The following is a 22,904-nucleotide window of genomic DNA, read 5'->3' on the forward strand; positions in this document are numbered from 1 at the left end:
CGATGCTGAAGATGATGGTCCCCAAATCTGTCTGAGTGATAAAGCCTAGAGCAGTGGTGCTCCAACTGGGCTTCACACTGGAGCTTTTAAAAAACACCGATGCCACAAAAATTCTGATTTAGGAGGTTAAAGGTGTGGTCTGAGCACTGGGGTTTTTTAAATTTCCTTTTTTTTTTTTTTGGTTTTAAAGTGCAGCCGAAGCTGCCAACCCCTGCTCTAAAAGACAGTTGCCTTCGAACAGGGGGAAGATGATCGGCTAGAAGGAGCTGATCTGAACTTCCACTTGCTCATTTGTCCCCAGAGGTCATTTGCTTCTTCTGGCTTTTTTTGTGCCTGAATAATAATAACAGCAGCAAACACTTACCGTGGCCTCACTCAGTACTTCATGTGTCTGCATTCATTTAATCCTCACTAGAACCCTATGAGGTAAGTGCTAGTATTATCTTCATTTTACAGCAGAGGAAACTGAGGCACAGAGAAGGTAAGAAGTTTTCCCAAGTCGCACAGCTGGCAGGTGGTAGCTCTGGGATTCCAGCCGAGGACGGCTGGTCCTAGGCTCCATGCTCTGGCCACTTCTAGGCTGTGTGGCCTCAGATTTTCCCCTTTCTCTCAGAATTCTTCCTCAAACACTAGGACGGGTTGTGAGGCCTGGGTCCAAGCCAACACTGCGCCTGCCCAGCTCTCAAAGCCAAGCTGTACACTGGCTGGACGTCATTATATCCGTGGCCATGTCTGTAGATACCCTGTAGAGAACATGCTGGAGACAGAACAGACAGAGCAGTCTCTCCAGTATCCAAAACGACTGCCAGAACTGTATGTCGGCCTTTGTGGCTTTAAAACTCAGATTTAAGACGAAGAGAAGGAAACATTGCAACAGGCCATTTTAGGCACCACCAGAGTCTGTCTGGGCATCACCTCCCTGCGGCATGTTCCAGATTGGCCAGCTTCGTTCCAGGGCTGCCCGACACCTGCCAAGGCTGGGACAAGGACAAGCAGGCAGTGTCTCCCCAGCATGGTCATGGTCATGGAGATATTGAACAGTGGAAGATCAGCTGGAGACTCTGGAGCTGCCAACACTTCTAGAATTCAGGAGCGATGGAGGAGCTCAGTTTTCATGAACCTTGGTCTGCCTGTCGTGACCAGAAGGGCATGGACAGGGCGACCGCAGCAGGCACAACACTTCAGTCTCTTGATAGTCAGTGCGTCCTCTCCCCCCTTTGCTGGTTTTTGACTGAAAGGAACGGTGGAGCCAGCTGTTACTCTGTGTACCATCTCTCCTGTGCCTTTGCTCCATCAGGATGGCAAAGGCCATGCACACACATGAGCACACAGGTATGCACGTACTCCCGCAGGCACACGCTGAATCTCGGTAAATGGTCCATCTCTACACCCCTGCAGCACTGTGCACTGAACTCACATAGGACGTCATTTTGTAATGGTCAGTTTACTGGCCTGACACTTCTATGGGAGCATGAACTAACAGAGGGCAAGGATGTCTTTGTCTCAAGAGCCCAGGCAGGCATCTAGCACAATGCTATGCACACAGTAGGCTTTATGAGTTGCATTGTGTCACTCTCTCCCAAATTCATATGTTAAAGTCACAGCCCCAGAACCTCAGAACGTGACCTTATTTGGGAATAAGTTCATTACAGATGTAATTAGTTAAGATGAGGTCACAGTGGGGTAAGTGGGTCCCTAATCTGATGTGACTGGTGTCTGTATTTAAAAAAAAAAAAAAAAAAGGGAGATCTGGACACAGACACACACTGGGACAACACCATGTGAACACGAAGGCAGACACCGAGGTCATGCTTCCACAAGCCAAGGGATGCCAAAGGTCACCAGCACACCACGGGAAGCTAGGTGAGAGGATGCAACAGGTCCTTCCTCAGGGCCCTAAGACAAGACAAACCCTGCCAACGCCCTGATCTTGGCCTTCTGGCCTCCAGAGCTGTGAGACAGTACATGTCTGTTACTGAAGCCGCCCAAGGTGTGGCCCTTTGTTACAGGGGCCCTAGGAAACGAACACAGTAGGTGTGCAATAAGTCAGGGAGGGGAAGAGGGTGCAACAGAATTTCCATTCCAGTTCTTCGTTCTACTCCTATTTACTGAGCTCCTACTTGTGCTGCCTGCTATGGAAAGAGGGGGGAGGAGGGAAGAGAGGAAGGAACTGAAGAAACAGAGTAGAATGAGGCCTAAGCGTCCAGGGAGGAGGATCTGGCCTCAGCAGCCCCTCTCTCCCGCCCAGTTCCGTGACTTCCTTCAAGGATCCAGCCCTCCCCATCCCTGTCACATGCTAGTCTCCAGAAAGAATCTAGGAAGTCAAAGGGTCATTCCTTCCACGGTACTGGCACTTACACTTCCAGAAGGATGTTGTAGAGGGAGCATCGGGCCTCGGCCTGGGGCAGAGACCGCGCTCATCACACCAGGGACCTCCCTGCATCCCAGGAAACCTCCTGCCTTGATGGGCAGCTGCCTCGGTGCCTCCAAGGGTTCTAAGCTCTGGTCACCACTTCTGCATGAATGTCCACTAGGGCAGCGACCAGCCACATGCAGCTGCTAAGCACGTGACATATGGCCAGTCCGACTAGAGATGCGCTGTGTCAAATACGCATCAGATTTCAAGGACTTAGTATAAACAAAAGAAAGGAAAACATCTTAATAATGTTTTATTGATTACATGTAAAAATGATCGTATTTTAGATATATTGGATTAAATAAAATATATTATTTAAATAGGTTTTACCTATTTTCTTGTTTACTTTCTAAAAGGTGGCTGCTAGGAAATTTCAAATTACACGTGAGTCATATTTTATTGTGAGTAGGCAGCACCATTTTAGAAGGACACACTTTAACCTAAGACTGGAGGGGGTAAAAAACCAGGGAGAACTTCCTGAAGGTTTCATCTGAGCTAAAAAAAAAAAAAAAAAAAAAAGCCAGAATTTACTGAGCATCTCATCATGTGCCTGAAACTTTCTATATATTTTCTAATTTAATCCTTGACTGAACCGTTGGTACTTTATTCCTACTTTACAAACAAGGTTTCCAACGCTGGGAAAGGTTCAACTATTTGCCCCAGATTTCACAATAATTAGCGGAAGATTGTGGGGAGCGGGGGGTAGAAATCCTTCTTCCCATCAGACCCGCAGGCCAACTCACCCGAGGGAAGGGATGGATGGCCCACCCCTGCCCAGGTCTCTCCTATAGAGAATTTGAGAACAAGCCGGGGCTTTGTTTCAACTCTATCCATGCTGAGCTCCTTAAGTTGTGTAATTTACAAAAAAATCAAATTATGTCAAGGCCTCTTATAATTGAGGGTAATTTAGGAAATAACTTCCGAAAACGGCAGATTTTACAGCTGTGTTACCATTCGGAAATCGCCGAGGTCGTTTTGTCACTCGAATGACCTTCTCTAGATGAAACACACCAGATTAGAGTCACACAGACTGACACAGAAGAACCCCATTAGGGCACTGAGTCTGCTCCCCAGATCTGAATACATCGGGTCAAATTAGGCTTCCCAAAACAGAGCAGCTGCCTATAAAGACAGCCTGAATGAATGTGGATGGCATCATGTTAGCATGGCCCAGAGGTGGGTCTTACTTAACAACCATTATTCGGGCACTTAGCTAGGTACTGGGGGTATGACAAACACAACCACAGGAGACCTTTAAATGTAACAACTGTATTTCCCAGGATGTGGGCTGAGTCTGTGCATGCACGCGTGTGTGTGCGTGCGCACACACACACACACCCCCTCACACAGAGGCACTCATGGCCTTTATAAATAAGCACACCAAGCTTACTGATAACAGGGTCTACCAGACAGAAAACATAAGTCAAAAATTTTAGGAAGCGCTCACAATGAATAGCTAGTAGCTTCCAGGCAAGAGGAAATCATCTATCTTATTATTATTCAACAAAATTCCAAGTGTGCATCTGCGAAATATCTGAGCCTATAGTACAGGGGCACAGCCTGGCCCCAGACCCCCTAAGACAAGTCCCAGGTTACCAATAATGGCTGATTAATGCCACCTCTGCCCTTGGCACTGTCCTAGGTGCTTTTTATACATGATGTAGAATCTCACAAACCCGCAACACTAGAATCTCGCTCCTACCTTAGAGAAGGAAAAGAAAGCTTGGGAAGGTTAAAGAATCACCCCAGGTCTGGGATCTTCCAGTTCCTTCAAGCATCCAGCCCTCTCCCCTGACCCAAATTGTGTCTGACTCAACTCTCCATCTGTCCTGGCTTGACTGGAAATCCGACCAGGGTACTTTCCCTAGTTTAAGGATAACTAAGCCACTGGCCAAGGTAAAAGAGGCGGCCCACTGTCCTTGGTTTTTGCAATGAGCTTCGCTCGTCTATTGTAATTCGCAATTAATAATGAAGCATTCTCCCAAGTGCTGTGTGTAAGATCAAGTGAATGTAATATTTCATCTTTGTCAGCCAGCTGCCGTTCTGCTAGGCAGACAGTAAGTAATATCTTTGCATAAGGAGCCAGTCCACAACTAAATCAATTAATCCCCCTTTGGCTGGTAGACAGCTGTTGGGTCAAAGCAAGATAATTAGACGGACTCATCATTTACCAGGTGGTTGGTAATGAGGGGATTAATTGACCAGAGTTGGGGGCTAGACAATGTCTGCTCTTCCTTGCCTTCCCCAGTGTATACAACCATTCGGCATCATTTTTCCCAAACAACAATTCGAAAGGCAGAGAGCCCTCTCTCCCCTTCTCACTCATTCATCAGATTGTTGCTGATCCTTCAGAAGCGCCCATCGGATGTATGCCTGGCCTGGAACGCATCTGGGTCCTGCTTCTTACAGGATCAAGAGCAGAGTAGGGCTCAAGGGTCCTTACACAGGTCTCCTCCCGGTCCTCTGCCCGGGGGCCGTCTTCTTGGCTTTGTCCACATTATATTGGCTGAGTCTCCAGTGCTCAGGAGGACATCGACCTGCACACCCTCCTGGGGAGCACATGAGGGAACGTGACCTCATCCCAGCAGGTGAGGCCAAGTGCACAAAACTGCCGTGGGGGCTTCACAGAAAGACAGCGGCAATGATGAGCAACCTCAGCGCTCTGAGCTGTTTTTCACACAATGAGTTATGCGTTACGTGAGAATCGAGGAGTTTCAGAACTGGAAAGGCCCTCCCAGACCCTCCAACCCAGTGCTCTGGACCTCTGCGGCCCATCAGAGTCACCTGGGGAACTGACATCCCAGCCCTACCCCAGACCAACCAATAAAATCAAATTCCCTGGGGTGAGGTCTAGGCACTGACATTTTTTTTCTAGGCTCCCTGAGTGGCCCTAACGTGCAGCTGGGGTTGAGAACCACGGATTTGGTCTGACCCCTTCATTTCATAGAGGAGGACGGTGCAGGGAGGAGGGGACATGACTTGCCTCAAAGAAGCCCCACAGTTCACAAGCGGCTGAGTCAGAAGCAGAAGCCCGTTCGTAAGTTGCACATCATCTCCCGTGGGCTCCTCAGGAAAACCAATCCCGCCGGCAGGTAAAGACTCAACCCCGCGGAACCGCGGCGAAGCCGGACCCACCTGGTACCAACCTCTCTTCCTGCCTCCTCTCCGACCAGCACCAAACGCGCCCCTTCACTCCAGCTACAGACTCCTCACTATTCTATCACTGTGTCACAGGCTGTCTCCACCGTGGTCCTTCCTCCCCTCTGGGACGCTGTTCTCTCTCCGCCAGCTGAAGTCCAGTGTGCCTTCAAAGGCCTGGCTCAAATGCCACCTCCTCTATAAAGCCTCCCACTGAGCCTTCCACCTCAAAGGGTTAACTACTCGCTACTGGATCTCCCATAACTTTGTCAAAAGCCTCCATCACGTAGCACTTATCATGTTCTATTACCTACGGACCTCTCTTCCCCATGTCTTTTGCTTTGTCTTATCCTACAAATGTCTGCAGGAGAAACAAATCTGGGCAAGTGTTGCTGACAAAGCTCTTTTGGTAGGTGCTAGGAGAGTTCCCTGCCCCTCCTTGGACAAGTCAAGTTTTTATCAATCTAGAACATTCACCCGAATCAATGATCTCGGCTTCCCAATGTCACCAATGAGTGCTGTACCATAGCAGAGTTCTTGTGGGGGACTCCTACTTAGCTTGACTACAGACAGCAGACAAAGGCCCCTCCAAACATCAGGTTCTGTTTATTGGACAACTACTGTGCATTCCATACCACTCCATGAGCCTTGGCCCTGGCTTTGGGAACTTTCCAACTACCCTGAGCACATCCCAGGTCTCAGCTTGAATTGCTGGGAAAGAGAACCTCAGAGAAGCATTTTTTCCACCCGGGAAAGATAAAGTGATCAGCTCTCCTCCTCCTACAATCTTGCCAGGTCAGACAGATGCAGCCCGATCATTGAGGAGCTGTGTGATCTTGATAAATTGCTCAGCCTTTCTGAGCCTCAGATAACTTATGAAAAATGGGGTTATCAGAGACTTTCAAAGTTGTTTGTTAAGATTCAATGAGATATGTGTGAAAAACACCTAAAATAGTCACGGACATGTATTATTCATTCAAAGACTAGAACCTTTCTCTCTCCCTTTTTTTCTTTCCTCCCTACCTTCCTTCTTTCTCTCACTCCCTCTCTCCATCCTTCCCACCCCCCGCCAGAGCCTACCTTATGGAGAAGTAAACTTATTTTAACATATCGAAGATTGGACCGATAAGGATCCAATTTTATTATTATAATCATAAAATACTGACCGGTCCTCAGAGACCCCCTTAGGAATGACTGCAGACCATGGGATCGAGGACAGCCCATGCAAGCTTCTTGGACTCGGTGCTTACAATTTCTTGGTCAGCCCCTGGGCTGTGCATCTGTCTTCTCAGAACGTGGTAATCACAGAGCAAGTAGGAGAGCTAAAGAAAGAAGCAGGCAGGGTAGGGCTGAACCACATGAGTGATGCTGTGAAGACTTCAGGGAACCCGCGAAAAGACCAGGAGGTGGGCGAGGCAGAAGGACAAGCTGTCTCGCCCTCGCTGGCATTTAGGGGCAATTATGACCTATTAATGGCTGACATCGTCGCTCTGCCCTGGGAGTCTGAGCTGAGCCAGGGCAGCCCGCAGATGTGCTCGGCCCACAAATATGCAGTTGGCAACTCCTGAACTTTCAGTGACTTGACGCCAGCTGATCTGATCGGCAATTACGTTTTATTTTGGGGCCACGGAGACAGCCCAGAACCAGGAAAATTATAAGACATCAGACTGCAGTTTTTCTAAGAATATCAACTACAAACTTTTTTAACCAATTGTTGTTTTAATGGTTAGAGGTTTACAAGGCACTAAAACAAAAAACCTTGGACACTAAAATCAGATTATAGCCAATTTTCCCAAGGGTTTTAAGCCTTGGTCCAATGAAAATCTGGGTGTGATTTTTCTTGGAGGGGGGAGGGGAGATGGGGTAATTTTTGCCAAGAGAATTTTGCTGGCGACAATGAGTACAGCATAGAGATAAATGGATTTATAGTTTGTCCTGGGTTTGAATCTTTACTCTGCTTAGTAGCTGTGTGACCTTGAGCAAGTCGTAAAACCTCTGCCTCAGTTCTCCCATGTATAAAATGGGGGTGTAATGCCTACCTTGGGGCTTGTTATGAGCATTCGGTCTACAGCAGGGGTCCCCCACCTTTTTGGTACCAGGGACCAGTGCTCCTGTGAGAATCTAATGCCTGATGATCACGAGGGGCTGATGCCAGCGCTGGGGAGCGGCCGCAAATACAGATGAAGCTTCGCTCTCTGGCCTGCCGCTCACCTCCTGCTGTGCAGCCCAGTTCCTGCTAGGCCACAGATTAGCGCCGGTCCATGGCCCAGGGACTGGGGACCCAAGTCTACAGCATCAGTACATGGTAACGAGAAGGTGCCCTTCTTGCCGTAATGTTGATTTTCTTATCTGAAATAAATGGTTCCTGTTTTCACTATCATATATCGAACCCAAATAACCAGTTGGCCTCAAAAGGGCAAATGGCATCTCCAGGAGCAGTTTGGTTTCTAGCAATTACAGGAGTTTGTCATCTGCCTCTGTGATAACATCAGTCCAGGCTTAGCAGCTTCAAAAGCTTGGCTGCAGCCAAGCCCGATCAGGTGTAAAGTTTCTAAGTGTCTCATGGACACAAAACCTAACTAAACTCAGCAGGAGTGCTCACTTCTTTCTTCCCTCTTAATGCTCCAGCCCACGGCAGCCTAAATGATCACCAACACAGTTTCTCGGAGAAGCACTCCTGACTGAGCTTGCGTGGGAATGGAACATAATTGCAGCTTGTAAAGGAAACCAGCCTAAGAAAAAACAACCCAGGACAACATCCCGAGGAAACAGGGAGATCTTCCTGCAGGAACATTTTCCTGGTTGCCAGCGAAAGGGGTCAGACAGCTTGCCCACGACATTCTTGACAGAGGGCAGTGACTCAGCCACCTACGCCCTCACAAATGGCTCCCAGCACTGCCTCTCCAGCCCCATCTTCCCTCTCAAGTCCTAGGCTACTGCTGAATGAGCATCTCACCCAGATGGTGCTCATAACACAGTTGGAAGTTAGAGCTGACATGACCTCTACCCAGAAGGGTTCTCTCCTTTGATTCATTTACAAATGGACCAAGCGGGAGTCTCACTTGCCAATCAACTCACTCATGTCGACCCTGGAACCAGACATGGAAGGCTAATCGCACCAGCCCCGCTCACCCTTTTGTGCTCAGCACCTGGCACTGAGCTGCATGCAGCAGGCACTCGTAATAGCCGATAAAGGAGTAAATGAGTGAATGAATCTGAGAATAAAACACCATAGGAGGCACCAAGGAGGGCACATCTTCTCATGCAACCCTGCAAGGGAAAGCAGCCTCCACAGGGTCAAGTGTCTCGCCCACGCTCACATAGCTGGTAAATGAGGAAACCAGGCTTTGCACCCCATCTGACGCTAAAGTCAAGGCTTCCGATTTTGAAGCCATTCTCATGACCACGATAATGACGAATCATGTTTACACAGCCTCTGACACATCTGAGTTATTTCGTCCTCCCACCATTCTGGAGATGGGAAAACTAACCCCTCAAGAGGACTCATCATATAGTCAAGGTTGCGCAACCAGTTGGAGATAAAGTAGGAATCTGAACCTCGGCTTTCATTTTTCATTCACAGATATTTGGGGGCACCCGCTACAGGCCGGGCCCTGTGTTAGGGTTGGGGTGAACAGCACACACACAGTACTGAGGTCTGAAAGCTCAGGCCGGAGGGGCATGTACTTTAGAAGTAGGCTCTTCCCGTGATACCACACGCTGCCCATCGAACTTCCTCAGAAAAGCAGTCGTGCTTCGGCGGGTTTGTTTTTGAAGGGAAAAATGACATGCGAACAGAGAATGTCAACAAGAAGATGGCATCTCAGTACCACGTGTTACTTTCTACATGGCTGACCAGGAATCCTACCTTGGGTCGAAGTTTCTTCTACCTCTTCCTGAGGACAGCGTGCGCACCACTTGGAAGACTTGCCTTTTAGAATCAGACTATTTGGCCACCAAGCGAAACCCCAATATCAAATTCCCTGCTGGATCACAGTATAGAAAGCTTCTGGCAATCTGAGTTTGCAGTTAGCTAGCTCATCTGGCCCAGCCACACTGGAGGGCCAAAGTGGAAGGGCCGACAGGGGAGTGAATTAACCTGGTGAGGCCACCCATGATGCACAAAAACAGGAGTCTGTTTTTCCAGAAGGGAGTGAGAGGGAGAGACAGGGAAGAGTTGTGGGATCAGAATGTTCTCAGGCTCGTCCCTTGACAAGACGTCTGGGAATTCAGCACCTTTTGAGAACCAAGCAACATCTTCCTCCACCACGTTGTACCCTGGTCCACAGACATACTATCAAATAAGAATTTGATAGAAAATAAAGCTCAAAACTATAGCCAAAGAAATGAATCCCCACCCCCCACCTTTCTCAATAGCTATCAAAAGTCAGCGGGCAGGCCACTAATTGTTCTCTCACCAGTTCTCTGCGTTGAGTGCTAATTAATGTTCCCACAAAAGGCCCAGCCTTGGCATCTACACATCAAGACCCACGGGGACCAAGCCTCCCTCTGCTCCAAGATTCCCACAGAGGGCATTTTTCCTTGTTCGGAGCTTACTTTGATAATCAAGTCCGATCTACCATGACAGTCACACAAGGGCATCTTGCCAAAATGGTGCAGCGAAGTGGGACTCCTAGGGCATCGCTGGCCTTTAATAATCGGATGTGGGCCCTGGGTGGCAAGGATCGCCCACACATGAGCCTTCTTTGGGGGTGACTGTGCAGCCCATCAGCTCTGCAATTTCAGAGTCCCATCCCAGGGACCCAGCATCTGGGCAGGTCTGAAAGCTCAGGCCAGCACTACGCCAAGGCACTTCCGTAATTCTAACCACCACACGCTAGAATTTCAGAGCCATTACACAGAGAAAGAGGGATCAAGAAAGGAATCACTGAAGGTAAAATGCCAGGCAGTGCGAGGAAGTTTCAAATCCCCAAAGAACAGAATTTTGGAGTTGTTCATTCCCGCCCCCCGCAAAAAAAACTGATGCATGGCGTTTCGAAGGGCTTACCTGGGTCGGGTTGTAGAGCTCCTGCAGGGGGCTTCGAGACCCCTTCCGGCAGCAGATGTCCACGCCGAAGGGGTTCCTCCGCATGACTGAGGAAAGAAAGCGAAGGCTCATCAGACTCAAACAGCAAAGATTTGTTGTCCGACAGAGAAAAAGGCACAGAGGAGGGAAGAAGAACAAGGAGGGAAAGAAAAGAGAGAACCGGCTTCTAGAAGAAGCTGTAGCTTTTTATCTAACAGCGTCTGGGGCCATTCTGTCTTCCCCAACGTTCAGGCATCTCTACACCCAGAGGACATAAATAATGCTAAAAATTCTTCCCAGCAAACTTTTGAGAAAACAAGACAGGCATCTAAAACATCAAAACGAAGCGACTTAGAAAAGACAGTGTAAAAGTTATTCTAAGAGAGTGAGTTCGACCAACAGCAGCCTCCTCCCTCAACAATCAGTTCCCACCTTATTCCTGGCCCCCAAGCATCTGGTCTCCCCAGATCAGTGCGGGGCCTTCCCCAAGCAGGCTTTTCCCACTGGGTGAGTCAGCAGTCCGACCTCCCCAAAGCCTCTTGTAAATTAGGCCATTTTTAATGCAAGTATCAGCTTGAGGCACCAAGGATAAGGGTTTACAGTTCTATACAGACAGAGGTGGCACTTACAATTCATAAAAGTGGAGGAATTAAGTGAACTTAACCCAAGAGTATCGAAGACACCAAGAACTATTTTTAAATGGGAAAGGATTCTCTCTTTTTTCATTCTCTGGTTCTCAAAACACCTCCACTCCACGTAGTCCCTCGCACAGTGTCTAACAGTCACCTGGTTGATAATTATTTGTTGGAGGGAAGGAGGGACGAAGGGAGGAAGGAGAGAGAGGGTAGAGGGAAGGAAGGAGGAAGGGAAAGGAGAGACAGAAAGAGGAAGCAGGGATGGAAAGAGGGAGAGATGGAGGAGGGAAGACGAATTACCAAGTGGACACGTGCTTTTTCTCAGATCGGGAGGCAATTTTTTCGTGGAGTGACATAGTAGGGGCACGGATAGAACGAGGAAAGCAGATCCTTTCACAAGCCTAGAGGATTCACCCCCTATGTAGTGGCAGTAAAGTCGACAGCAGGACAGTGCCAGGAGCACACAGCCTGGGTTTGGATCCTGGCTCTACCATACTAGCTGTGTGACCTTAGACAAGTTACCCAACCTTTCTGTGCCTGTTTCTTCACCTGTAAAATGGGGGAGAGAACAGGCCCCAACTCCTTGAAGTTGGTCATAAGGATTAAATGAGTTACTACTACTTGCATGATCCTTAAACTGGGTGCCAACCCCCCACCCCCAAATGTTTGTTATAAATTTCTGAAGCTATTAGAGATTATAAACAAGATTTGCACATAATTTAAGACCAAAAAAAAAAAAAATCTCTTGCCCAGCCCCCCACCACCTGGAAGGAAGGTGGTAACTTCTTTATTCTTGAGCCACCAGGTGAGCTGATGAGCAGTTACCAGACCTCAGCCAGACTTCGGGATTCTCTGACAGAAAAGCCGCACAGCCAGGGAGAGCGGGCCAGAAAGGAATAAACCTCTGCGAGAGGCCAACTCGAGGTCCAAACGGTGAGGGTCGCCTTTTCCGCAAGTAGCCAATTACTTCTGGAAAGTCTCTAGGGGAACCACTCCTCATGCAATGCTCTTTTGTCTTGTCACTCTGAGCCACGTAGAAACTTTGAGAGTAAATCATTAATTCCAGCAAACTCAAAGCTGCATTTTCTCTCTCCTCCTTTACTTCCTAGGGCAGGGTCAGCAAACTTTCCACAGAGGGCCAGACAGTGTTCCGGCTTTGTGCCGTTTGTCGCTTCTCAACTCGGCCACTCAGACAATGCAGAAATGAATGGGTGTGGCTGTGTGCCAATACAACTTCATTTATGGACACAGAAATCTGAATTCCAGGTAATTTTCGCATGTCAGGAAATACTCTTCTTCTGATTTTTTTTTTTTTCCAACTATTTCACAAAAACAGGCGGTGGGCCAGATTTGGCCCACAGGCTGCAGTCTGCTGGCCTCTGCCCTAGACAATGACCCCAAGTCTTCCCGGGGGTCAGCGGTCTGAGCCCCAACACACCCTTTGTGGCCCGCAGCCCTCTCTGGGCAGGAGGCGATCTGCAGGCCACTGTCCACACACAAAAGCCATTAGAATCTGATCTGGCTGACGCGGGGAAACACTGGTTCTTTGTTCATCCACGTTTGCCTCGAGAAGAGGAGGAAAATCCACGTTGTGTTTTTCTTTAATTTATTACTTCATTTTTCATTTCCACCCAAAACGAGGTAAACTGTTAAATGCACGCAAGCTGCCCTCAGCACACAACGACATAGCAACACTTCGGAGGAGAAAAAACAGCCATAAAACTTGTAAAATTATGCCCACGCCATGCAAGATTAAACTCTCCCCATGGCGGCAGACAGGCTCACCGAGACCTGTGGCTGCAGGACCGCCATGGAGAAAACCCTACCATGAAATCCATTAAAAGTCAGCTTTTATGGGGGGCAGTATTATTTAATTGGTTTATTTTTCTAATACGAGGCCTTTAAAATGCTTTGACCGTGTGGGGCCTGCAGCATGGGCCCTTTCCCGAGGCCGTCTGCCCTCGGTGTCTCCTCCAGCCCTGCCCGTGACTTCATTGGGTGCCATGTGAACCAGCTTCGGCACCCCAGGCCACAAAAGCCAAAAAGGCCTTGTGTGCTTTTTATGGGAATGATAACAATCCCACCATTTATGGAGCGCTCACTGTGTGCCAGGCACTCGGTGAAGTATAATCCTTCACACGGTGAAGGAAGTACCTGCATTTTACAGATAACCTCTCTGAGCAACGCCCCCCTCTCCCCCACCCCCGCCACTTAACTTCAGGAACTTGACCAAGGTCCAGGCCACGCGGGTGGAAAGTTGCCACGCTTAGACTCAAACCTGACTACTGGGCTCTTCATGTCCAATGACAGCAATGAGGACCTACTGTGTGCCTGGGAGATCAAGGAAAAGCTGGCATAAATTTATGCACTTACGTGTGAGAACACGCGTGAGTATATTTGTCTTGTGTGTGTTTCAGGAAAAATGGCATCCGAGGAGGCTGAGCTACCAACAAACGCAGACGGTGGCAGCTAACATTTAGAGAGCACTCTGGGTGTAATCGGCACAACGGTCCTACCACTACTGTCCCCACTGCACAGGCGGAAACACTGAGGCCAACAATTTATGCACTTACGTGTGAGAACACGCGTGAGTATATTTGTCTTGTGTGTGTCTTAGGAAAAATGGCATCCGAGGAGGCTGAGCTACCAACAAACGCAGACGGTGGCAGCTAACATTTAGAGAGCACTCTGGGTGTAATCGGCACAACGGTCCTACCACTACTGTCCCCACTGCACAGGCGGAAACACTGAGGCCAGGTTAGGGAACGAGCCGAGGTCTCATGACTAGTGAGAGGCAAAGACAGGATTCGGACACAGGAAGCGCATGTTCTCAGCCGCCGCACTGGACCAGCGGTAAGTGCCCAGTCCACCAACCTCTCAATAGGTTCCTCCTGGCCTGAGACCTGGTGGGCTGGCCACTTCTAGGACAGGTGATTTAAAATGTAATCCAGTGCTACAGGACTCATTGAAATGATGTGAAATGATGGCCAAAGCTATTAGCTAACAGTTATACTCTTTCATTTATTTCTTCGACACATTTTTATCAAGCACCTACTAGACGCCAGGCTTTATGTATGTACAGACCCTCTCCCTCTTATCCATGTCGTTTCTCTGGTGCTTGGCACACAGTGGGTACTCGACGAGGTCTGTGAATGATCTAGGATTTCATGCTTCCTGTATATACACACCAGACAGCTTGTTTCCAGCTATATCTGAAGGAAACTGCCAGTAACATCAGACTACTGTTATTTTTTCCTTTGAAAACGAAAGGTCTGATGATCAAAAGCCCTAAGAAAGGAATCCCTGAGGACACTGAACGGTGGCCTTGCACTGTCCACCCACCACAAGATTTATTTACCGATAACATTTGTTTTTTTTTTCTTTCTAAACTCAAATCGATGAAATTCAAGACCATTTTGGAAGAATAGAATTGGCTCAATTTACGGGATGATTTCTTAGACCCAGGAACAGTTCTGCATATTCCAAGGTACATAAATGAAGCTAAAATGAAAATCAAGTCACTTGTGCTTGTTTCACTACGATGACAAGCATGTTGGTTTTCAGCGAATGCCCCACTCCCGGTTAGCTGAGAGCAGGTGACGGAAAGGCAGCTCACGACAGAGGGCTGGAGCCATCTCCTTCTCCGAGTGGCTCCCTGGGACCCTGCCCGTGGAAGGGATTAATAACTCTGGTCTAAAGACATAAAAGTGAAATGCTGTGGAACTTGCCTTTGAATGTGTTTCATAAAACCAAGCGCACTTGGAATTCTGAGGGATTATCGTCCAATTCCTTCAATTCACAAAAGAAACTCAGGATCTTAGGCACTTGCCCAGGGTGGCTGGTAGCAGAGCCAGGGCTGGAATTTGGGCCTTATAAGATACAGCGATAGTTATAATAATCATCACGAGAACTACCCATTTACTGAGGATGGACCGTGTTCCTGAGATGCCCGATACAATGCTAAGCCTTTTTTTCACACTGCTTCATTTAATTCTCATAAAAACTCTGTTAAAATTAATAACGATAATAATAATATCATTTATTTCCATTTTACAATCGAGGAAACAGAAGTCCTGAGAGGTTAAGTAACTTGTCCCAAATCACAGAGCCAGCAAATGACAGTGCATGCAGCAGATTCAAACCTAGGCCTATCTGTTTCTAGAACCAGCGGTCTTTATCACCTGATCATGCTATCGGCATGCCAAAGGCAGTAAAAGTTGCTTTTACAATTCATACTCCAACCACAAAAATCAGTGCTCTGCTTCCCTCCACATTGAAAGCACCTCCATGCTAAATCACCCCGTCCAAATGGGTCTCCGTCCCTTGCACTGGCAGAACAGCTCTATCGACCAGCTGACTTCGGACACTTCCCAAATGTCCTGATTTGCTAACAGCCTGGGCACGAGCCCTCCCTTTCCCCATGCTCTGAGAGTCCAGGGCCGCAGTGCAATTACAGAGACGGTTTCTCCAAATGCACGAATTCATGCTGGTGCCTCAGTGCAGCCCAGCCCAGCCCATCTGTCAAAAGGATGTTGAGATGGGACAGCGTCTGAGTCAACCTCATCAAGTTAGAGGGGTGAGTGACACCCAGCCCCCTCAGAGGGAACCATTCCGTAAGGACAGGCCATTCTGTTTTGTAGCTGTGGGACCCACAGCCTGCCCTGAAAGGCACTGCGTCACAGCTCTCCCCAATCCCCTTTGGAGGTCACCCTACTGAAACCAGAGTGACCAACCATCCTGGTTTGCCTGGGACTGAGGACACTCCCAGGATTGGAGACTTTTGGTGCCAAAACCAAAAAAGTCGCCGGCAAACGGAGAGAAGTGGGTCGCCTGGCAGAGCCCTTTGGAAGGAGAAGGTCGAGGAGCTAAAGTCAATCAGGACTGGATTCGAGTCCTAGTTTCACTATTAAGTAGCCTTGAGACATTGGATCAATGTCCTAATCGCTGAAACTCAACTAATATAATATGCAGTAATATAATATGCAGTAAAAATGCCTATATCCTAAGGTGGTTATGGAGATTGAATGAAAATGTGAAATAGCCTAGTACATGGCACCCAAAACCATCCATGTGGGAAGTCGCAGTCTTGGATCCTACCCCTAGCTCTGCCACCAAAGAGCCTCACCTTGAACAAGGTCTCCCTGGGCCTCACACTTCTACTCGGTCAGGTAAAGAGGTAAAACCAGGTGATCCCTAAGTCCCTTCCAACTCGAAATTCCTCATTTCTAAGTAGAGGGCAGCAGGACATCCCTGGAGGACTATAGGTTAAAATAGCGGGGGTGGGTGGCAGTTAAGCAGTAATGTGGGCAGGAAGGAGAAAACAATAGGGCCAGGAGAGCCTGGGACAGAAAGAGTAAAATCTTAGCTGGGAAGCAGGTATCCCATGCATTTCTTCCCAGTTTACGATTCTCTACCAAAGACTAGCATACTGGTTGGATGGCAAAGCTCTTCATATAGAAAAATGCCCAAAAATAATAATAATAATAAATATGGGGACTCCCCCTCAAAAAAAGTCTTATAAGATACAGAGCTGGTAGTGTCTAGCTCTGGGGGAGCATGGGCCACAGGAGCAGTTCTTGGAACAAAACCCTCTTGTCTCGGCCACCCAGTGCTCAGGCCTGGAATTCCACCGGAGGGGATCAGGGCTCCAAGGTCTCAGAGTGGAGAGAAGCCCACCCTCTCCGTGAAGTGCCCACGCCTCTCCTTCAGGGATTTACTCCTGTTCTTTGGAGGTCAGCATTGCCCTAAGGGTCACCACTCTCCTCTAAAATGCCAAGTAAGAAGATCTCTTTGAGTCACTCGCTATCACTAGAACCTGAATTACTTGTTTTGGGTCTGTCTCTGGAAGGAATACTCAGACCTGGAGGAAGGAGGAAGAGGAGAGCAGAATGAAGGGAAGGGTGGGGAGGGGCAGAAGAGAGCCCCAAGCCCCAAGGGTCCCTCCCATCACAATCTGGCTCAGAATTGGCTCCGTCCTAAGCAGCCATCTCAGGCACTCTGAACCAGTGTGTGCACGGTATGTTTACATGTCCGGATAAGCCCAGCTTTTAATTTTCCTTGTTTGCTCCTGCCCAGAAAAGAATTAAGAATCAAAACCTATGTTTGAAGTCTGAAGGGTTCTTATCCCCCATCTGACCACTCCCACTCGTTTTCTGAGGAGAAAACTGTGCACAGTGAGGGGACGGAATGGCCAGAGGGCCAGGAGAGCAGGGGCCCGGACTCTCCTGGGCTGGCTCAGACCTCCAACTCTATGATCTGGCAGCTGCATCCCACGCCTGTTTTGTGTGCCCCTCTCTACCTGCCCTCTGCCCAAGTGCTACGTTTGTGTCAAAGGAATGAAATAAAACAACAGATCAAGTGACCGGAGGGTTTAACCAAAAGATGTTTTTTCTGCCAAAGGGTATCAAGGCCAAAAGCACTTACTCACAGCAAAAGAACAAAGGACTTAGCATGTTCTTTCCTCCCAGACTTCCTCGAAATTAGGCCTTCTTAGTCAAAGGAGTTAAAACGAACAAAAACATAAACAAAATAAACGATACATTCTTGTGGAACCCTAGAGCCTTAAAGGAGTTCTATAAGCACTCTAGCGTCTCTCCCTCATTCCTCACGACCACCTGGTGGTAGGTGGTATCACGCCCATTTTAAAGACAAGGAAACTGAGGCTCAGAGAGGTTGAAGAAGGCACCCGATGACCCAGCTAGGGAGTGGTAGACCTGCGATCCAAACCCCACATGCTTTCCCCCACTCCTCTGAGATGAGCCGTGTTACAGCTTATAGATGTTCAGAACGGGAAGAGGCCAAACGAAAAGGTGATCCTGAAGGTTGGCCCAGTATTCTCCCACTAACCGGGGCCTTGGGGCGCTTTATAGACATCTGGCACCCTCGTGTTCACAGGTGACCTTTCAGGAGCCCCCAAACACTGAGGTAGGAGCCCCGATCGGCCTAAGTTTTCATTAATACTATTATCAAACTTCCTATTTCCTTTCTGCTCGCAGAGCCATTCAAAACCACTTCCAGATCTGTTTCCTTATTGAAGCCCCTACAAGCAACCACTAAAGCATACAGAGGGATTTGGGGTTTTATTTCATTTGGGAATAATCTGAACTTTTATTAGAGCTAATTCCCATGTCAGTCTCTCCACCTACTGTAAATTCTTCAAAGCTCTTCATGACCAGCCTGGGGAGGCGGTTGCAGAATTAAAGTGAATTGAACTTTTGGCGGATGAAGGTCAAGGGTATAAATCTGAGGTGAATGCACTTGGTATAACTCGGGAAGAGAAAAGACACAGCTTCATCTAAAATCCAGGAGATTTATCGTCATAGAAACCTGCCGCAGAGGGACTTTGATAGTCAGCTTTGAAGAATATACTGTATACATTACATTTACCTGCCGGGAGAAGACTGACCATCAAATATACTCACCAAAACCAATGGCCTTTGCAGTCAACCCACCCCTTTTTTTAGATGATTATGGCCCATATGCAAAAACGGGCCCAGAACAGAGAGTTATAGCAACTTCCAAAAAGCACAAAGTCCCTGTTCATGTGCAAGCCAGCTGTCAATTAGACAGGTTAGTGCAGAATCAGATGCATCTAAGACAAGAAGGGGCTTTAGAGACCATCTGGTCCAATTACTTCCACACAAGCCAAAAACACAAAACTCATTTTTCTATGCCATTTTATATACCTCAATCCAATGGAACTCACATTGAATTTATGTGAGTTCCATTGAATTGAGGTATATAAAATTATAGGTGGAGAAATGGATGTCCAGGAGCGTTAAGTGGTTCATTTAAGGTCACACTGCTAGTTAGAAACAGAGGTGCAGCAGAAAGAGGGTCTCCTGACTCCTGTCCTTGTCCCGTTCTCCTTTGCACCCCATTTACACATAAATATACATAATGAATCTGGAACAAAGGTTTTGTGAAACAGTTCTTATCCTTACTACGTGTGATGGACTGATATTGATATTTTCTATTCTCTTCTATTTTTTTAACACTAGTCACAATTCATTAAATTGATTTTACAACCCACCAATGGGCCCTGATGTCTGGCTTAAAAAACCCTCACTTAGATATCTTGAAAGAATCAAGTCAAAGATAAAAGTGTGAGTTCAATTCGAGGTTGTTTATGAGCTGAATACATTAAACACTGATAAAGAGAACTCATGAGTTCTTGAAATGTCTCTCCCTAATAAATGTTCTCTATCATAGTAAATGCCACCACTATGCACTTAGCTGGCAGACCCAACAACTAGGAGTCATTCTGGATTCCCTCTCCTTCATCTGCTACACTCCACCCATCAGCACATCTCGGCCCTTACTTACCACCCTGGTCCAAGCCACCATCACCTCCCCCTGGGCTAGGACAAAAATCTCTTAACTGATCTCCCTACTGCTGTCTTAGCCTCCTTACTCTATTCTCTATTAGCTGCCAGAATAACCTAACAATGGAAATCAGATCAGGACATCCTCCCAGCTCCAAAGCCCTCCCACCATCTTAGGAGGCTCCATGTGACCTAGCCCCTTCCTGCCTTTCACCCATCCTCCAGCCGTACAGGTCATCTCGCTGTTCCTCAAAAAGGCCAAGCGTGAGCCTCAGGGCCTTTGCACTTGCAGTTCTATCGACCCGGAATATTCTCCCCCGAAGCCAATATGGCTGCCCTCTTCTTCCTTCTGGTCTGGGATCCCGTTAACAGCCCCTGGGAGAGGCCTTCCCTGACCGCAGTATCTAACATAGCCTGGCTTCTTTATCTCGCTGTCCCTTCCCTGCTTTGTTTTTATTCCTCTGCAAGACACTATTGCCTCCTGACTTTTTATTTTAAATGCTTTACTGACCACTGTTCATCACTACTCGGAGACTGTTAAGCTCCATGAGAGAAAGGATTTAGATGTCTAGTCTAGCATGACAAGTACTTTAAAGAGTGCCTAAATTCAGGGCCTGAAGGAATGAATGAATGAATGAGAGCTCTCTTCCCAAAAGATAAGAAACTGGATGATTTTTGAAACGCAGTGTTCCTAGTCCAATCTCTTCTAAACTTTCCTGATAAGAGTTATTCGAGGTATTTTTACAAAACATACTTTCCCAGCCCCTGAATCAGCCCCTGAATCAGGGGTACACAGAGGGTGCACATGCAAGGCAGTCGGCAGGAGAGGAGGGGATGAAACTCATTCCCCCCCGGGCCAGGGAGCTCAGGAGACAGGCTGGAAGGTGTCACAAGCAATGTCCTTACAAGGGTCACATAGAGCCTGGCCACAAAAGTGTGCCGATGGGCCAAGGTGTTTTCATTTCTTTATTTCTACTTTAACTCATTCCAAAAAGGATCTGAGGCCAGACTGGAAAGGCGTTCATTTGATTCTGAATAAGATATTCAAAGCAAAGAATAACACCCATGGGGTTTGGCTTTTTTTTTTTTTTTTTTTCAATTGCATTAACATACGATTTGCCATTTTAACCGTTTTAACAGTTCAGTGGCATTAAGCACATTCACACTGCTGTGCAACCATCACCACCATCCACCTCCAGAACTGTTTTTATCATTCAAAACCTGAAACTCTGTCTCCCTTAAACAGTCACTCCCCATGCCCCTCCCCCACAGCCCCTGGCACCCACCATTCTACTTTCTGTCTGTATGAATCTGACTACCCTAGTACCTCACGTAAGTGAAATCAGACAGTATTTATCCTCTTGCATCTGGCTTATTTCACTTAGAAACTTCAAGTTCCATCGATATAACAGCGCATGTCAGAATTCCACTCTTTTAAAGACTGAATTCTATTCCATTGTATGTCATCCGTGGATGGACATTTGGGTAGTTTCCACCTTTTGTGAATAATGCCGCTGTGAACGTGGATCTATAAAAACACCTGTTCTAGTCCTTGCTGGTGGTTTGCTTTCTAAGCCGTCCTGTGGGGGAGCAACGTGGAGTGAGAACCTGAGGCAGAATTCAGAGGCTGCTGGGTGAGTATGTGGCTGGTGGCCACAGAGCGAGCACCGTGAGGACAATTGGTGGTCACAGCCTGGCCTTATGGGCATGACCTCAGCGCCAGAGAAACCACCTGGGGAGGGGCTGGGTCTTCTGTGAGGAGACATCTGAATTAGATGGCAAGTGACCTGAGTCTGGCGCATGGGCTACAACAGTCCCCACTCGGAGGCAGAGCTTAGGTCCCCGGCTAGACCTAAATCATAAAGAAACTTCAGGCCACTGAGGTGATTACCCAAAATATTGCTGGAGGTGACCCCTAAATTGTTTGAGACAGCAAAACTGTTTCCCTAAAGACTCACCTCGGCAGGATTTCAAATTAAGTACAGAAAACGTCCAAGATAGGCCAATATATAGACACAGAAAGTACACTAGTGATTGCCTAAGGCCTGGCGTCGGAGTGGTGAGCGACGGTAAACAGACACAAAGGTTCTTTTTAGAGAGATGGAAATGTTCTAAAATTAGGTTGTGGTGATGGCTGCATAACTCTGAAAACAAACTAAAATTCATTCAATTCTATACTTAAAATCGGTAAATTTTATACATATATTATATGCCAATAAGGCTATTTAAAAAAATAAATACAGAAATATGTAAGAAAACCCATAAGATTAACATACTTTGACCTATTTGAATTAGGAGATCTACCTTGCAATATTATATTATTTACATATTTATATATTTCTTCATCAATCAGATAACTGAAGTACTCAAGAGGGACATTAAATGTGTTAACTTTTAAATGCAATTTAAATTTTTAAAAGGATAAGTTTGTTAAAGGGTCAAATATGAATCAAAAGCTACCCTAAATGGAACTGTTTACATTCACTAGATTTATGAATAGAAAAGTAGGATTTTTTCACTTAAGGGCTAGCTTCCTAGATTTGGAACTTTAGTTTTTTCAGAAGCCTTATTTTGTACACAACTGTTACCCTAAGCACATAAAAATGCTCACATTAATAGAGAATTAACAGGAATTGGCACCTTCGGGCTGGTCTGAGTGTCTGGGGTGAAGGAGAACCAGCCACCCAGCGCCCCCAACCTCAGCACTAATTCTGCTCCTGAAAACTCTGAGCGTGGCAGACAAATTTTTTCATTGAAAAACATAAGACCCTGTGGAAAAACACAGTTCAAGGAACTGAAATTGGCAGTTAACCTAGGAAAGCCCTTATAAATTATGTTTTATGTTCACTTAAATAAAACAAGAGACACAGCCCTGGCAGTCCAGATCATATTAATTACCTTCTACGCACCTTAAATGAATAATTATGGGCATCATACAGTTACTTTCCATTTACCCTTCCTTCCCCCTGGAGAATTTTTACTTTCTCCCCTACAGTTTCCCTGGAATGCTTATAAATTTATTTTGCAGCGATGCAGATAACATGCCAAAATACTTTCTCCTCTGTGGCTGGTGCTCCAAGTCTGATTTTACGACTTGGAGACATTCTGGTCTGCCTCCGGGGTTCCCCCACAGCTTCAGAGACACCGAAGGTTAAAATAGTGTGGCTGCTTGAGAAGGGAAATATTCTAGGTAACCTTTACTTAAGCTACTCAAGCATGGCAGGGCATGAACCCCAAACCTACTCTCTTCCCACCGGTACGGAAAACTGTTCAGCTCTGTGCAGGATCATTTCACACTAATACAGTCGGGCTGTGCCGGGCAAGCCCACTTCTTGCAGAGGGTTCCACCTGCCCCCATTCTCACC

General features: G+C 47.2%; 1 protein-coding gene across 3 annotated transcripts in view; it reads right to left on the minus strand.

Moving 5' to 3' along the window:
- CHST11 (carbohydrate sulfotransferase 11) overlaps window positions 1–22,904 on the minus strand; it is a 248,251-nt gene that overhangs the window by 121,947 nt on the left and 103,400 nt on the right. For all 3 annotated transcript variants that reach the window (XM_006914525.2, XM_015591432.2, XM_025048716.1), the window contains exon 2: window positions 10,563–10,648. In XM_006914525.2, coding sequence (XP_006914587.1) covers window positions 10,563–10,648 — 86 coding nt within the window. The remainder of the gene's footprint in view (window positions 1–10,562; window positions 10,649–22,904) is intronic.

This window comes from Pteropus alecto, unplaced genomic scaffold, assembly GCF_000325575.1.
Source record: "Pteropus alecto unplaced genomic scaffold, ASM32557v1 scaffold94, whole genome shotgun sequence".
In the NCBI taxonomy this organism is placed as follows: domain Eukaryota; kingdom Metazoa; phylum Chordata; class Mammalia; order Chiroptera; family Pteropodidae; genus Pteropus; species Pteropus alecto.